The 19297-nt window shown below is 32.9% G+C and overlaps 1 protein-coding gene across 2 annotated transcripts in view; it reads right to left on the bottom strand.

The window, feature by feature from the left end:
• The window catches only part of LOC114329237 (glucose dehydrogenase [FAD, quinone]-like), a 131860-nt gene that overhangs the window by 4319 nt on the left and 108244 nt on the right, over positions 1-19297 (bottom strand). For both annotated transcript variants that reach the window (XM_050647094.1, XM_050647095.1), the window contains exons 3-4: positions 18622-18949; positions 2650-3526 (exon numbers count right to left, since the gene is read on the bottom strand). In XM_050647094.1, coding sequence (XP_050503051.1) covers positions 2650-3526; positions 18622-18949 — 1205 coding nt within the window. The remainder of the gene's footprint in view (positions 1-2649; positions 3527-18621; positions 18950-19297) is intronic.

Here is a 19297-nt window from a genome sequence, read left to right as displayed (position 1 = left end):
GATGATCTACAGGTTCTTATGAACAAAAGCGCTATCATGGATAGCTAAATACGGTTAGCTATCATGGAAGATGATTTGAAAAGATGTTTGTTATGGCCAAAAACAAGTATCTTGTACTATAGTGAAGACAAGTAACATACAAGTCGAATATGTGGAAAGATACAGCTAAAACAAAATGGACAAAATTAAAACGCAAACATTCATACTTTACTATTTCATCATATCACCGCTTGTGGAAAAACGCTAAAAAAATCGAATTGATGATTTAAAAACTTTAGTACTATAACCTTATAATACTACAATCTATCAAATAAAAAACATATCTTCTAAGACATCATAGCGTTGAACACTTTCACCACGGGAAGTGATCATCGACTCTGAAGAACACGAATATGCATTGACCAGAAAAGAGAAAGAAATAAAAGATTTATAAAACAACCAATAATAGACCAACAAGGATTAAAAGAAAAAATGGTGAGGCGTTCAGAGAAATCATTAAGGAAACCTAATAAGGATACAACAGACATTTATGCGATTAACACTACATTAAAGAATAACCTTATACAAGCAGGAATAAAGGTTGCTAAGAAAACGAAACAAAGAGACAACAAAATAAGCAGAGAAAGGAGAAAACTTATGGAAACAAGATAACAACTTCTAGCAACAAACAGTAGATACAGCTCAGAATATAAAGAATTAAACAAAACCATTAAAAGAAAGGTAAGGGAAGACATCAGAAAATATAATGAAACAGAAATAGAGAAAGTATAATACAGCGGTACCGCGGAGTAAAATGTCTAAACCCATCACTAGGAAAAAACGTCATAATATCACTTAAAAACAAAAATGTAGAAGAGCAAAACCACTCAAGGAAAATAACAAATATATTAGAATCCTTATTTGGCGAATTATATGACACAAAACAAGAGCCTGATAATAACAAAAGAAAATCTAAAAAGGAAAATTAAAAATGTCAACTGTGAAATTCTATCAGATATAGACGTACATGAAATCGAAACCGCCCCATCAATCGAAACCGCCTCAATTGAAAAATACACAAAGCTGCCGGTCCAGATGGTATCCTTGCTGAAATGCTTAAAGAAGGTAACTAACCAAGCTATTATAGAGGAGCTAAAACTCCTATTTAATCGATGTCTGCACAAGGCAGAAATACCTAACGATTGGAATGAGAGTATTACAATACTATTATTCAAAAAAGGCAACAAAAAAGACTGAAAAAACTACAGACCTATCTCATTACTCTCACAAATGTACAAACACTTTATTAGAATTATAAAAAAACAGACTAACAAATATAATGGACAGTTATCATCCAGTTGAACAATAAGATTTCAGAAAAGGGTTTAGTAGGTACCATAGATCATCTCCTCACTATGAAAATATTGATAGAGAAAGCAAATGAATACAACCTAGATTTATGTTTAGCTTTTGTAGACTATGAAAAAGCGTTCGATAGTGTCGAGATATGAGCGATAGAAAAAGTCTAAATAACAGCAGAATAGTCTCCAGGTACAGGTAACTCTTACATAACATCTATCAAACAGCAACTATGACAGTCAAATGGGAAAACAAAACAAACAAAACTAATCCGATAGCAATCTCTAGAGGTGTAAGACAAGGAGATGTAATATCCTCAAATCTCTTCACCTTAGCTCTGGAAGACGTTTTTAAAGAACTGGAATGGGAAGACATGAGGTATCAACATAAACGGAAAAAACTCAATCACCTCAGATATTGCGATGATGTTGTTCTTATTACAACCAACCAAGAAAAATTAGCCACAATGCTGACTCAACTAGGACAAGCCAGAGAGATAGAATTAAAAATGAACAAGAGTGAAACATAAATCAAGTCAAATACAAATGACATAATAAATATAAATAACGTAAATATTGAGGTTGTTGACGAATACATATATATACCTGGGTCAAATAATCAAAGCTAATAAAGAGAACCAAACAATTGAAGTACAAAGAAGAATCAGATTGACGTGGGCAGCGTTTGGAAAGTTAAGATGGATATTAAAAAGCACAAAGATACAACAGTACCTAAAATGCAATACTCGCGTATTTGATCAGTGTATCCTTCCTATTCTGACGTATGGCCCAGAAACATGAACATTAACAAAGGCCAATATAAACAAAATATAAATAACTCAAAGAAAAATGGAAAGATCCATGTTGGGAATAAAACTGCAAGACAGAAAATCAAACAAATGGATAAGAGAGAAAACAAAAATAAAAAATGTAACTGAACATATAACAGGGTTAAAATGGAGATTTGCGGGCCACAATGCGAGACAGAAAGATAAAAGATGGAATGCTGAAATAAAAAACTGGAGACCGTGGACAGGAAGAAGAGGAAGACCTCAGATGTGATGGAAGGACGATATTGCAAAAGCTGCAGGAACTCACAGGAAGAGCGCAGCCAAGGACAGACAGATATGAAAAGATTTGGGGAAGGCCTATGTCCAAACTTGGATAGAAATGGGCTAAACAAGAAGAAGAACCTTATGGTAGTACTCAGTTATAACCTTATTGTGTCTTGGTCAGATCTCAGTAAAATAGTAGCTTTAGAAATATAATAGAAATACAACTTTATTGTATTTCTATTGAATGAATATTTTACCTTAAAGATTCTAGCATCACTGTCATATCCTCATCATTCTGATCTGAATAATATCCAGAATATATTAAAGGTTTTTCTTGGGCATTGCTGCTTTTTAGCATAATTTTTCCATGAGATTTTGGATTTAGTAGTGTAGAGGAAATTTGTAGGAGTGGCCTTTCTTTAATCCCATCATTTATATTTGCCAAGATCTCGTCTTTAAGTCCAATTGATGTTGGGAACGCTGATGCCGAATAACTATCGTTAATAGGGTACAGAATATAGTGATGTTGAATATTTGGATAAGGTGAGTCATGTTTGGTGTTTATGAAATCCATGAAATTGGTGATCACGATGGTTCCTAATATTCCTTCTTGGCGAGCAAAGTACTTATAGATCGTATCCAACTGATTGTCCATTGAGTGTATTTCAGGATTCAGCTCTACGAAATATCCGACGTGGAATTGATGATCTTCTAAGTGTTCACCAACTGGCAAATCTTTGATGAGATCGATTTTCACTTTTTGGAGATGATCTTTGGGGCCTACACCAGATAACATCAACAGCTGTGGTGAGTTGATAGCTCCACCAGAAACTATAACCTCTTTTTTAGCTTTAAGGTTTATTATTCTCCCGCCCACTTTGACTTGTACTCCAGTTGCTGATTTAGTTTTTGGATCTATTGTGACTTTCTGAACAAAAGAGTGTAGAGCAGTCAGGAGGTTTGCTCTGCTTTTAACTTGACCCAGAAATGCTCTTCCTGTATTAAATCTAATTCCATCTTTGATACATTGAAAAGCTATCAATGTTCCTAGGGGGTTCTCCGGGTTTTCCTCCTGTAGTTGAGGATATTTCAATTCTCTGAAGGCTTCGTGTAACGTATCGACAATTGGTTGATCTAAAACCAAAGGTATATTAGCGGTGATAAAAAATTAAATCATAAATAATACAGAGATACAACAATGACAAAATTAAAGGTTAAAGTTGCCCAACCAGCCGATTGGTATTATAGTGGAGTCACTGAAGGTGGATATGAGCTATTACCTCCGATTTCGTTGAACCTCCATCGATTTGCATGAAAATTGGTGAGTGGTTAGATGATATCTCAAGGAACAAAGGTGACTTGGTACCAACTTGCGCTTTTACCCTGGGGGTAGATGCCACCCCTTCTCGGGGTTGAAAATTATTTTATTAAAAATAACCCCATAATTCGATAGAGGGACAAATTTCAAGCAAAATTTGTTATATAAAGTTATTACAATAAATCAAAACTTTTTGAGTTATTAAAGATCAAAGATTGTAATTTTCCTTGAGAAAAATGCATGTTTTTGACCAATTTTTCATCAATAACTCAAAAAGTGTAAGTTTTTACAAAAAATTTATTATTATCAAAATTGAAGCTAATAAAAAATGAAATAAACTCCTTACTAGAAAAACCTTTTAATGTTAACTAAAAGTGATAATAAATAAAGTTAATAGGTAATTGAATGTATATTTTTTTCGGCGAGTAAAAAAGTCTAAGTATTCAAACTGAAATAACGGGAAATTGATGCATTTTATAACATAAACTTATTAAACATTTGTCAAAGTACTTAATAATATCTATCAAATGAGCCCCCGAACATGTTGATAGCGTTAAAATTTATGCTCCAAATTTTTTTCAAAATTTCTCTTATAAAATATTTTCCCAAAAATGTTATTGTTTTTTTTTTAATAACTTCGTTCATGTTTACGATATCAGGTTCATCTAAAAATTGTTTAAAAGTTAATTCCAAGTGCTATTTAAGCACGTTAAAACTAATCTTTTATACCCCTTACTTTTTTAAAAATAAAAGGTTAAATGACCCCGGTTGCATGGTTCCCACAGCAAAATTTAAGATTTAAATGTTTCTATCTCGGTTATTTTTTACCCTATAGAAATAGTAAAACAGGTAAAATATTTGGCACAGAAAAAAATAAAATTTGGTTATATATCATTTTTTACGAATATTGAGTATTTTTGGCGTTATTATCAAAAGAATATGAGAATTACAATAATTTTAAAAAGTATGATTTTTTTAAATTATATCTTTTTTTCAAAAATATGCATTCTAAACCGGTCAAAATTATCTAAAACATTACTTATGCTAATATAAAGAATTTCTTGTAAGGATTACTATAAATTTTCATTTTTGTGGAAATGGCGTATGTTTTATTTTTCACTTTTTCCTAAAAAATTCGAAACGGTGCTTTTATTTGCATTATAACTTGCTTAATTTTGACGCTGTTACCTTGTTCTGAAGCTTAATTGATAGGTATTTCGAAGTACTTTGACAAATATTTAGTAGGAATATTTTATACATTGCATCGTTTTTCCGTTATTTAAGCTTGAATACTTAGATTTGAGTACTCGTCGAAAAAAATACACATTCAATTGCCAATAACTCACTTTGAACTAACATTAGTTTAGTTCTCTATGTAATGAATGTATTAAGTTTTTTATTATCTTCAATTTCAGTAATAATAACTTTTTTGTAAAAGCTTATAGTTTTTGATTTATACATGAAAAATCGATTTAAAACATGCATTTTTTTACGAAAAAATAAAATCTTTGGTCTTTAATAACTCAAAAAGTGTTGATTTATTTTAATAACTTTATATGACAAATTTTGCTTATAATTTGTCCCTCTATCGACTTATGGTAATATTTTTAATAAAATAATTTTCACCCCCAAGAAGGGGTGGCATCCACCCCCAGGGTAAAAGCGCAAGTTGGCATCATGTCACCTTTGTTCCTTGAGGTATCCTCTAATTACTCACCAATTTTCATGAAAATAGATGGAGGTTCAACGAAATCGGAGGTGAAAACCTTCAGTGACTGCACTATTATAAGTTGTGTATTTTTTCGTATATAATATCACAAGAGAAAAAATTTTGCCGGCAATATTTTCGACTGGTATGAAAGTTTGTTGCCTGGCAATTTTAGCAATATTTTCGACTGGTATGAAAGTTTGTTGCCTGGCAATTTTCGCGAATTAAATTTTGACTTAAATCACGAGACGTCAGTCGAGTGATTTTGTCAAAATATCATAAGCGAAAATTACCAAAAGGCAACGAACTTGAATGAAACCAGGAGAAAATTTTGCCGGTAAATAATTTTCTCTCGAATGATATTCGACAAGACTATTTCACGAGACAATTAATGCACCATATCAACGAAATATAATCTTTATTTATTTGTTATTACCAGACACTTTCGTGACGGATCTGTCATAATTTTGTCGCTGAGAAATCACGTCGCTAAGGAGTTTTGTCAGTAGGAAACGATGCGTTGCTATGACGTTTTATCAGTTAAAAACAGTCTAGTGAAGTAGTCAATAACAAACTTTTCAGGGCGTGTCATGTAATGGTGCTCAATACCAACTTTCTTATTTTAAATACAACACCCTGCATATTATTAAATTTTTTTGTTTCGGACTAACTGTTTTGGAAATATTAAATTTTTTCAGATTTATTGCAATTAATTTGCTACAACATACTCAATAATTATTCTTATTTCTAAGTTGGTCTTAATAATGAGATACTAAGCAAAAACTATTTCAGCGTATGTTTACTGATATGAAATAAAATAACCGCATATAAAAAAGCAGTTGCTAATGTAATTGGCGATGGTGCCAAATTGGATACTATACTTGGGTTTGAGGAAAACCCACATACTTCTAGTCCAGCGTTTCCCAACCGCTGGGTCACGACCAACTAGTGGGTCGCGGGTAGATTTCAGGTGGGTCGCGGCGTGGTTCTTACAGTAGCTGAGTGAAGTACAGAGTACAGAATAGCCTATCATCATGGGTGAGGGATGGGTCGCGAATATGAAAAAACATCAGAAGGTGGGTCGCCAGACATAAAAGATTGAAAACCACTGTTCTAGTCGAGAAACAGCTCCAATGCTTGATGTCAACCATTTATGGAAGACGACTTTAATAGGAGAACAAATAATGATAGCAATGAATAGTATTTTTATGAACAAAGATAGCAATGTTACCCAATTAGAACATGTTTTGTTTTCTGATGAGTGTACGTTTATACTTCACGGGCATACTAATCGTCAGAATTTTCGCTATTGGTCTAGGGAAAATAGTCACTGGATGAGAGAAGAACATACACAATATGCTGAAAAGGTTAATTCATGGACAGGTATTGTTAGAGATCATACTATAGATGACCACCACACCCATAGGTTCCAGCGACTATGATATATATTTTCAGCAAGATGAAGCACCTCCCCATTACCAAATCAGTTCGGCAATGCCTCAGCCGAATATTTCCAAATTTATGGATAGGTAGGCGAGTATCTATGAAATAATCAGCACTATATCTCCTGATCTGACAAAAATAGACTTTTTTTTTATTATAATATCGCATCGACCACGCAGGGTCATTAGCGCATTTAAGTTAATGTAACAATAATTTATATAAACAATGTGTATATACATTTAATAATATGTTTGTTACAATTTGGGTTTTAGATCTTTTGAAGTATTTGACAGTCTTTAAGGTACGAAAGTATTTTTTTAGTATCTGTATTTTCTTCTAGGGCCTCTTTTAGGAAGTTGGGTATGTTATACTTCCATCGTTCACTGTTATATTTGGGACACTGGATTAAAAAATGTTTTACCGTTAGATCACTGTTGCACATTTCACACACTGGTTTATTTTTGCGTTGTAGTTAGTAGTCATGAGTAAGTCTTGTATGACCGGTACGGAGACGGGTAAGTATCACTTGTTCTCTTCTGTCTTTTATTCTTGGTTTCTAAAGATGTGGGTGTTTGTTGACTTTGTATAGTCTTGATGGGGTGTTGTTCCAAGTTTGTTGCCTTTTTTGAATTATTTTTTGTTTTAAGAGTGGTTTTAAATCGTTTTTCTCGGTTTCTAAAGAAACAATTGAAGTTCTTTAAGTTGTGAGTTTTGTTATTTTTGAAATTGGTTTCTTGTAAACATATTGAACTAGGTTTATGTTTTGAAATTAATAATTTTAACATTTCTAAATGGGTATAATACCCATTTATATTCCATTGAATTAGAGAGTTGAAGATGATGTATTAATAAGTGTCTGTTGATGCGTCGCTGTCTAAGTCAGTGTGAATGTCTTGCTTTACTATTTTATTTCTTATTCTAGTGCATTTGACTTTAATTTTTCGGTCCTTCAGGTAAGGGTATATGTCAGATAATAGATCTATGACTTCTGTTGTCTCTTCTGTGTACATTTTTGCGATATTCAAAGGGTCTGCTGCGTTCTCACCGTTTTCAAAAAAGTCTAATAACTGTTCGTAAGTTATAGGGTACTTGGAGTTTGGGTTGTCAAATAATATTTTAGTGTAACTTAGCATTTCCTCCAGTGTTTTTTTTTGTTGCGATATTTTGATCTGATTTTATTTTTTTTTTTATTTTTTGGTGTTATGAAAGTAGGTTCCTCTATAGATGTAGTAGCTGTTTGAGAGATTTGGCAGATTTTGCGTTTGTTTTGTGCTTTGTCTATGTTTATATGCTGTGTCTTATTTTCTAGGTCGATTTTAAGAGTGTTGTCTGAGTTTTTTGGATTGGTGGATTAGTTGTTATTTCAATCGGGCCTGCGTTTGGAAATTTATTTTTTGATGTTGGATTTATATCGCTTTCAGCTATTGAATCTTGGGATATTTGTGGTTGTGACAAAATCTGTCGTTCTTTGTTTGTTTGTGAGGAAGTAGTTTGGTCGTTTGTGGGTGATGTTAATTTGGGATTTAGTGTGGTGTTAGGTTCCGGTTTCTTTAATATCTGGGTACCTTCTTCGTGTTCTGTTCGTGGTTGTTCTTCTAGCTGACTATATTCTTCATTGGCAGAGTTATGTATGTTCGCTTGATGGTCAGTTTCTATTTGATTAATTGGAGTACTTAATGATGATAGAAGGACAGTCAGAATCTTGATGTCCGACCGTCTTACATCTGGAGCAGTTTAAACCGTCTATGGAAATGTATATTCGATATGATGTATGGTCGAAAGAAATTAGGAAAGAGTCAGGAATCGATTCATTTTCTAAAGGACTTATGAAGATTTGCCTTCTAAAGCTAAGCACGTGGCTGTATTCCGGGTCTTGCATGCCTACTCGTAGAAACGTCATGTTGGAGACGGATTTTATACCCATAGTTTTTAGGTGCTCTTCAATTATGCTATTAGGTATAGTATTAGATACACTAGATATGATTAATCTCTGGGCAGGAGTTATTAGTCTTCTTACTTCAATTTGGTTGCCGTCAATAATTACATGTTTGTGGGAGCTAAGAAATTGGTGAACTATATATGTAGACGAGAGGTAGATTCAGATGCGGTTGTTTGCGATTTTGGATGCCCAAATAACATTTTTGGGCTGTACTATTGATCCAACAGCTTTTACATATTCAAAAACTTGTATTTCTTGTATGGTTGAGAGTATGATACCTTGGTCTTTTAAAGGATGTTTAAAACTGTTTAATGCTTGAGAGTAAGAGGTATGTGACGTAGTCGGTGTATTTCATGAAGTAGTAGTCAACTCCGGTTCACCCATCGTCTCGTTGAAAATTTACATGCATTAGAACAGTGGATCCGAAGCCGGACCTGGCCACTAAACAAAACTTGACGGCAGCCTAATTACTTGAATCAGCAAAAAGTTGTTGTCGATAATCGATAAATTGGATTGAAATCGATAACATATTGCCTTTTAACTTCTGATTTTATGGTTAGATATAAATAATGTAATTTTGTATTTACTCACAGAATCGTTGGTTTTTTAAACACACTGTCACATTTAAACTTTATTTTGCAAACAGTATAACAATTAAATTATATTTCAACTTTTAACTACTTGAATTTATAAATTTGTCGGGACCGATATAAAGCTGTAAGATTTGCTCGCTATCAGGGCCGGACCTCGAAAATAGACTTCTTAGTCAAAAATATAAGTAAAATAGGAAGTGGTCGAATATAATATGAATTTTACGGAAATAAAAGGCAATTATCGAGCAGTGAGTTTTATTAAATCTCGCCCAATTATATTTTCACTCCTAGAGCATCTTCAGGGGCATTTCGTCAAAAAAGGAAGGTATCCTCGAATGTCATTAACATTTGTCTGAATGGTGGCAACTTAAATTAACATATAACAAATACTTAACATACACTAGACGAAGAACAAACAGATAAATTTGATTGCCGGTACTTGGGTACTTCTACATTTTGAAGATGGAAGTACAATTAATATATGTATGTCAAAAAAGCAATTAGCTGTTGCTTGACTATTGTTTTAAAAAGTACTATAAAATAATAAGACGTGTTGTCTATAGTATAGGAATTATTTAACCTATATTGTTAATATAAAGTGCTTTTATCTACTTTGTCATATTATGGTATAAGGTTTTAGTTTGTGAAAACTGTCATTAGAGATAGCAGTGACTAAAGGATTTAAAGTGTGCGTGAAGTAACAATGTATTTTAAACGGGATTTACTTTTTCGCACTGTTTTTGGACACTTTCATATAATCAAATATCCTTAACTTTCGCGTTGTCATGGTGATGACAATATAAGCAATAAATTACAACAAAGCTTTTGACAGTTTTGTGGTTTGAAAAAAGTTAGAATTTTTAAATGTCAAAGTTCTAAAAATTGTAGAATAGAAATGAATTCTTAAATAACTTTTGAACCACTGATTTTTAGAAAAAACGCAAAAACACGTCAAATAATACTTGAAGGGGGAGACATTATGCCATATTTTTAAGCTTGCCGAGAAAGGCACCCTCTAACCACCCGTATCATCTCTTAATTTTTTTAAATAACTACCACCTTTCTTTTTTTTATTTAGATTCTCCTTTTTGCACTGATTTCAAAATAACACTTGATGCTAAAAATGATTAGTTAATGAGAAAAATAAATACAAATTCAAGAAAACTGGATTGAAAAAAATATTTTTTTAACAATTTTATTACATACTAACCTCAACAAACGAGAGATCAAAACGGTCACTGAAATGGTGACTGGACATTGCCGTTTAAGAAATCACTTATACAAACTATGTAAGGTGAATGAACCATGGTGCAGAAAGTGTGAAATGGAAGAAGAAACTGCCATACACATACTATGCCATTGCAGTGTGCTAGGTGATGTAAGGCAGGACTTCACTGGTCAAATGAGGTTTGAACCAGAAGAGATCCTAAAACTACCAATAAGAATACTGTTGGCCTTCGTTGAGGCCACAGGACTTATTAAAGTTTAAGGAGAAGAACAGGGTTTGGTACAAAGGTCTTATGACCAAGTGCCAGAGACTAACGAGTCTTGCCTGAGTTAAGAAGAAGAAGGAGAAGATACTAAAATTTAGAATGAACATTTCACTAGCAAAAATTTTAACAATAATCATTCAAAATTGTAACAATAATTATTTAAAATTTCAGTTAGTCTTTTGTTGTTCAAATTTTTGGTAGTGAAATATTTTTTTCAATCCAGTTTTCTTACTTTTGTATGTATATTTCTCATAAACTAATCACTTTAAGCATCATGTGTTATTTTTGAAATCAGTACAAAGAGAGGAATCTAAATATAAAATAAAAAAAAAATGGAAGTACATTAAAAAAAAAGAATGTGTGTGTACTTTGTACGCACGTAAGAAGTTATACTTCTATTATATGATTATATGATTATAAACGAAATTAATATACTTTTTATTTATATTTTATTTAAATACTAAACTAATTTATACTTACTACTTCTCAAACATTTTTATTAAAACAGTGCCAAAAATTAAAATAATAAAAGAATAAAACACACACAAACACATTAAAAATGCCACAAATGATTTCTGAACATTAATTTTCGGAAAATTTTTTAACTAAATACGTATTTTCTGAAAATAGAATTATATAATAAATATACTTACAATCATAAAATGTATAAAAAAAAAATAAAAAATAAAAGTTTCTATTGGGATTCGAACCAACTTATCAGCGCGGTTGGTATTGGCGTTGTATTGGGGTTCATTCGCATTAAACGCTTCGCCACGGAGACACTGTGTCATTATGTGCGAAGATCGACTAACTAAACGGATTAAACTTTTGGCATTTTTGAATTAAATTATTTTGATTTTGAATTGAAATTATTTAGAATTGAAAAAATACAACAAAACATAGACTAAGAAAACAATATATTAGGTGAATATTGATAGAAATTTTGATGGTAATCAAATTATGTAAATAAAAGTATTACATACTATGTATTTTGGCAGGTTCAAATAGGTAGGTACCTATGATACATTTACAATTATTACGTACCTGTTGCTTTAAAAACTATTTAAAAATCACTACAACCACAATTATAAACTTTTTTGTTTCTGTCCTCACAACAATAAAACTAATATATTATACATTTGTTTACCTTCATATTGAACAATTATTTATTATTGACAGATCATTTCAACACCCAATCAGAGCCCGTATAACGACTAATATCATACTGTCGGTGTGCGCATGCGCCCAGATTAATATAAATTCACCCTCAATCTCAATCGCGGCTAAAGAAGTATAACTTCAAAAATTAAGGGATGGTGCCTTTCCTGGCAAGCCTAAACATGACATAATGTCTCTTTCTTCAAGTATTATTTGACGTGTTTTTGCGTTTTTTCTAAAAATCAGGGGTTCAAAAGTTATTTAAGGTAGATAGTTTTATCTGAACGTTCTACGTTCTGAAACGTTGGCCTAAACAAATATTTTAGGCCGCACCTACATTGGATCCGATTTTCTCCGATCAGATCAGATCCGACGTCGGCCGACGTCGGAATAGAAAATAAACCCATAGTATTAAATGGGGGTGCCTACATTGGATCCGTTTTTCTCCGATCCGATCAGATCAGATCAGATCCGACGTCGGCCGACGTCGGAATAAAAAATAAACCCATAGTTTTAAATGGGAGTGCCTACATTGGATCCGTTTTTCTCCGATCCGATCAGATCAGATCAGATCCGATATCGGCCGACGTCGGGAGTAGCTTCTCCTATTCTCATCGAGAAGTGTTTGGTTTCATTCCGATTGGTTGCAAGTTGAGTTGCAATTTTAGTTGCAAGTTGGTTGCAAGTTGGTTGCAAATTAGTTGCAAATTGGTTGCAAGTTGGTTGCAAAATGGTTGCAAACTGGTTGCAAACTGGTTGCAAACTGGTTGCAAACTGGTTGCAAACTGGTTGCAAACTGGTTGCAAACTGGTTTCAAACTGGTTTCAAACTGGTTGCAAGTTGGGGGTTGCAAGCTAACATGTTTAAATATATTAAATTCATCATCTCCTTAACACATCTTCATCGGAACTCATTGTCGGTGGTCGGTGGTCGGAAGATTACTGAACCAATGTAGGCACCCTCGCCGGAAAACCGGTCTGATCGGATCTGATCTGATCGGAGAAAGACGGATCCAATGTAGGCACCGCCTGTCGGATCGGATCGGATCTGATCTGATCTGATCTGATCGGAGAAAATCGGATCCAATGTAGGTGTGCACTTAGTGGAGACCAGACCACCAGGAAGAAGAAAGCGGGGTAGACCGCGAAGGTCATGGAATGAGAGCGTCAGGAGATCGATGTATGACCACAATTTACAAGAAGAAGATGCCTTGGACAGAGGGGTTTGGCAAAGGATGACGGGAATACGGCCAGATGCCGTTTACAATTGAATAATTATTGTACAATGGTACCCGTAAATAGATAGATAGTTTTATCTGAAAAGCACTGTATACAGTATGGTGAAAAGGTCTGGTAAATTCAATATTTCGTAAAGCGGCGACTTTAAGGAAAAATTTCAAAACAGGAAATTTTGGCATATATTTCATACGAGTAACGTCATCCGTATGGACGTGATGTCGTAATCGATATTTTTTTTAATGATACTAGGGGTCGTGTGATAGCTCATTTGAAAGGGTATTCAATTCTGTGTTCAGTAATAAAAATACCACTTAACATAATTCTTTACACGCAGTGTCGAACATTTTTTTTTTAAATTGAATTAATTGACAAAAAAATAAGAATGTATGTAAATTACATTTTACTATTGTTAGAAAACAGAAAAAAATATTTATTTGACAAATAAACATTGTTTTTCGCTTAAATTCAATGTTTAAACCAGCTCCTGCCAACCACCTGCCTCTTGGAAGTTTGAACATTTAATTTAAGAGGCAACAGTAGCGATCAACAGGTAGCAACAAACGCGGTCCAAGATTGCGGCTGTAATTTTGAATATTTTGTTCGAGATATTTGGCACACATATTCGTAATATAATAAAGAATGGCGGTACAGAGCCCAATTTGAGAAATATGTTAGTATGTGGAAATTACTGTATAATATTGGAAATAAATAAATATTGCAAAAAGGAGCATGTACCGTCATTAAGAAGCACAAAAAATACACTTTCTTGAAATAAACTTTTTTATCCCATGCCTAGATTTTGTGTCACATTGGATCTACTAAAAATCGATTTTCTATAACAAGAAATCGAACGAGACTGACTCGGCAACATTTAGCGAACCTATGAGTATAAAAATTATTGTTTTGATAGTATATTGTCACTGTCAGTGTCGAATTACCGACGAACTGTTGCCTCACTGTTGAAAGTTCGCAGAACTTTCGAAAAACAAAAATATTGATGACGCGCTGTTTACTCTTAAGCGATAAACAATGCTTTTTTGTCAAATAATCATTTTTTTTCTGTTTTCTGGCAGCAGTAAAATGTATTGTAAATTAAATAAATTACATACATTCTTCTTTTTTTGTCAATTAATTTAATTTAAAAAAAATTTTTGGACACTGTGTGTAAACAATTATTATAGGGGAGCAAAGTATGCTAAATGTGCAGTCACTCGAGCGTTATGGGGAACTATTGGGTTGTGAAGAGTAGGTCCTAAAACCAAAAAAGTTAAGTAAAGTTTTCCATTTTAGTGGGGACTTTCAATTTTGAATTTAGTTTTCCATTTCCAACAATCGTTTTTTTAGATTATAGCGCCATCTATCCATAATCCGAAAAAATGTTTCGAATAAAAGTTACTTATTTTTACGTAAGGAATCCAAATCTGCAATAAAGCATGGGGGCTCCTATTTAAGATTTTAAAGTAACCCCCACCCTACCTTCGTGGGGGGCTCGTGTATGGTGCCATTCGATACATTTTTCAAATATATTGAATAAGTGTATTTTTCAGTTTTTCGATCTGATGATCATTTCGCGAAATATCGCGGGATTCGTATTTAAAATATTAAATTTACCCCCAACCTCTCTCCACGGGAAGTCGCGTTTGGTATCATTCGATAGATTTTTAAAAACTATTGAGTACATATTTTTTAATTTTTCGATCTGTCATTCATTTCGCGAAATATTCGCTTTTTTCTTGTGAAACTTTGGGACTCACCCATTTCCTTTACGCCCCGCTCAAATCGTCAGATTTTTGAAATATCACTCTTTTACATGTATGTACTTAACTAACCTTATCTTAATCTGACAATTTCGAGTTTTTTTAAAGATAGATTTTTTTGGGTCCCCCTTAACGAATTCCCCTGTGTTAAGAGCCAATATATGGTAGAGGTACATCTGCAGGGTACCAGGTTTCTCCCCAGATGATACTCTAACGCGCTCGAGTAACTGCAAAAATCCCCGCTTGGGCTCCCGTACCATTATTATGTTAATTATTATGTTAACATCATTATGTTAATATTTATATTACTGAATACAGAATTGAATACCCTTTCTAATGAGCTATCAATCACACCACCCCTAGTCTAATTTAAAAAATTATCGATTACCTCATCACGTCCATATGAATGACGTCACTCGTATAAAATATATGCCAAAATAGGCAAAATATCGCAATTTAAAAATAAAAATCGACCTGTTTCATGATTTTTCCTTAAGGTCGCCGGTTTACGAAATATCGAATTTATTCCAGACCGTATGTTAATATATAAATATATTTAAAGTTTAAATTATGGTCTTGTTTGTTTTGTTAATTGGAATTTCGTACGTCGATTATTTATCTGGTTATCGACGATTTTGTTTATTTTGAATTAATCTCGTTTGACCATGCATGTGCCGGAAACAGAAAACGTCAGATAAATCTTTTGCACTAACACTATCGGTACCCTAATTTATTTTTATCAGTCTAGTTTATTTTAAGATTTTTTCCGCAGTGATAGTAGACTATTTTTTTTGTATGGTTCAGCGGGTCTTTATAGTTTGTTAAGTGTTAAGTTATCATTTTTAGCCTATTGAACAATTTGTATGCGTTTTAAACCTGATAATCATACATACAGGGTGAGTCATGAGGAACTGTACATACTCCTACCTCGTATAGAGGCTCCTATGGCGAATAACGAATGACCATTAAAAAGTGTCTGCTCCCATTGTTTAATAATATACAGGGCGAGTTTCGCATTTTGACAGAAATTTGTATTCGTCATAATTTTTGAACGGTCAGATCGATGTGTCTCTTGTTTTGGTCAGTCGTTACACTATTACCACCTAATCAACTGATTTATTCAACCTTGAAAAAAATCAGGTCCGGCTTCGAAAAAATTAGTTTGTTTGGGTCTTACAAAAAATTTCACCCTGTATACGCTTTTTGAAAACTATAATATGAATTTTACAAATTAGACAAATAAGCAATTAAAATGACAGATTTATTTTTTTCCCCACACGATTACTTAATTTTTTATAAAAAAATCAAATTTGACTATGAATTAAAAGTTTGGTAAAGTGAATCATAGATTTAAAAAAAATAACTTTTATTACAAAAATTAATTTTTTTTGAACAAATATTTAATTTATGTTACCACCCAATCAACTGATTTATACAAGCTAGAAAAAAATCAGGCCCGGATTTAAAAAATTAGTTCGTTTTAGTCTTAGAAAAAATTTCACCCTGTATACGCTTTTTGAAAACTCTAATATGAATTTTACAAATTGGACAAATAGGCAATTAAAATGGCATATCTATTTTTTCCCACACGATTACTTAATTTTTTATAAAAAATCAAATTTGACTATGAATAATTATTTTTAATCAAAAAATCTTTAATTCTAGTCCTCAATTCCGAAATGGCAGACGGTGACCCCTTCAGCATTCCCCATATGTACGCATCCGGTGGCGTTAGTTCTGGTGAGTTGCAACACCCAAAACGATCTCGCAGTATTCGAAGAGACTCACTGGCAGTGTGACAGATTGTCCCGTCCTGTTAAAACCATTGTTGATTTTAAGCTTGGACCGTCTTCGTGACTTTTTCCGTATGATCGAAAATAGTACTATAATAGTACTATAAAAAAAATTTCTGCAAAACTGAGAACCATCCTGAAGTACCTAACATTAACATGATATTCACAAACGTTATAACAACGTTCAGAAACCACTCAATACGTTTCGGCACATGACACATACAAATTTGAGGCATACGAATTTCAGTACTGTTTATTTTGCCGCATACCGTACATGTTATGAGAGCAACACAGAAAACATGGAAAGACTCATTATACAAGAAAAGGTGGAAGGCCGAAGGTCACGAGGAAGATCCCCAACAAGATGGATCGATTAAATTACAGGAATATGCAAAATACCTATGCATGAGCTAAAAGAAATGACCAGAGACAGAGATCTTTGGAGACGGACAATACACGACATCACGTCGACCACTACACTCCCTCCGGGGGGTCAGGAGTAAAGAGAAGGTGAACCGTTGGGAATACCTAGGACAGTACAGTAGTGGATTAAGTTAAATGTAAAATTCTGATTAGTCTTAGGATTAGGTGTATTGTTAATTGAATAAATAATAAAAAGAGAATGTGTGTGTACTTTGTACGCACGTAAGAAGTTATACTTCTATTATATTAGTTCAACGAAATCAATATACTTTAAACAGTTTATTTATATTTTAATTAAATATTAAACTAATTTTAATACTAACTACTTTCCAAAAAATTTTATTAAAATAATACCAAAAATTAAAAAAATAAAAGAATAAAACACACGCAAACACAATGAAAAATGAAACAAGGAAATGATTTCTGAACAATAATTGTTGACAAAAATTTTAACTAAATACCTACGTATTTTCTGAAAAAAAAATATAATAAATATACTTACAATCATAAAATGTATAAAAAAATTTAAAAAATAAAAATTTGCATTGAGAATTGAACCTGCGTATATAAAGTTGTTAGATTTTGAACTCACCGCACGCAGAACTTAGCTAGCGAGACATTTGAATGATGCGGGAAGATATAGCAACTAAACGTTTTAAACTTTTTTGATAGCTGCTTATTCTCTTAGTTTAATTAAATAAGTTTGATTCTTGCGGAATTAAAATATTAAAATACAACAAAATATAGACTAAAAAAGCAATTTATTAGATATGAAGATTGGTATAAATTGTATTGGTAATCAAATTATGTAAATCAAAGCATTACCCACTAGCTAATTAGGTACCTACATTTTCCAAATAGGTATGTAGGTCCTAATTTTTTTATTACAATACTGAAACATTTAAAACTACGTACCTGTTGCTTTTAAAAACTATTTAAAAAGTCACTACAATTATAAACTTGCTTTTTGTGTCTGTCCTCACAACAATAAAAACTAATATACTACATACAATTTGTTTACCCATAATCATTGACGTATTAATAAAATAACCGACATATTGAACAATTGTTTACAGGTCATTGTAATTACCCAATCAGAGGACGTATAGCGTTTAAGCTGTGCAGGGTACCAAGATTTTGATGATTTTGCGCACATATAAATTTACTCCCAACGCGCCTAAAGAAGTATAACTTCAAAAAATCTCTATCATATAAACTATCTTTCACTTTTGATTCAATATACTTTTTCTACTGTTCATTCTACGTATTTTTTGCTTACTATTACTTTTATTTTTTCTTTTAAATACATCTGAATATAAAATAAAATATAAACTATTTTTAGTGTTAGAGAAGATACAGTACACACCTGAATGATATCTATTTAGCGTCATATAACCATCTCTTCCATACTGGTCACTAACTCCTTCAACTTTCATATTTTCCAACTTCTTAAAATGGTCTTTAACAGTGTCCCAACCCCATCCTGTATTTCCCAGTTTCTCCCAGGTATCGTAATCTCTTTTGTTTCCTCTGATGTACAGCATGGCATTTAAAATGCTGCTGCCCCCTAGAGCTTTTCCCCTTGGCCATATACAGCGCTCGTCTTTGAATCCTAGGCAAGAATGTGGAGAGTGTTCCGTTCGGTATTGCCAGTCATCTTCTTGTCCTGAGGCACTAAATAGAAGTGCTGGCATCTAAAAAAACAGTTAAGCCAAAAAATAATTAAAAATTTAAAAATGAATAACCATTTTCAACTGCGGAACTTATTAAATATGGAGGTGCTACTCTGACTAATCAAATATATAAAATAATACTGAGAGCCTGGAATGAGGAACAAATCCCGGAAGAGTGGTGTATTGGAATCGTTTGCACGCTACACAAAAAGGGTGATCAATTGGAATGTAGAAACTATAGGGGAATAACCCTCCTTAATACAGCTTACAAAATATTTTCGAGTATCTTATATGGTCGCCTAAGTGCACATTCAGAGGAGCTTCTTGGAGAATATCAAAGTGGTTTTAGGCCTGGTCGATCAACAACAG

The sequence above is a fragment of the Diabrotica virgifera genome, chromosome 3 (assembly GCF_917563875.1).
Source record: "Diabrotica virgifera virgifera chromosome 3, PGI_DIABVI_V3a".
Taxonomy (NCBI): Eukaryota; Metazoa; Arthropoda; class Insecta; order Coleoptera; family Chrysomelidae; genus Diabrotica; species Diabrotica virgifera.
The sequence above is the reverse complement of the archived record's forward strand: the minus strand, read 5'-3'. Positions and strand labels throughout refer to the sequence as shown.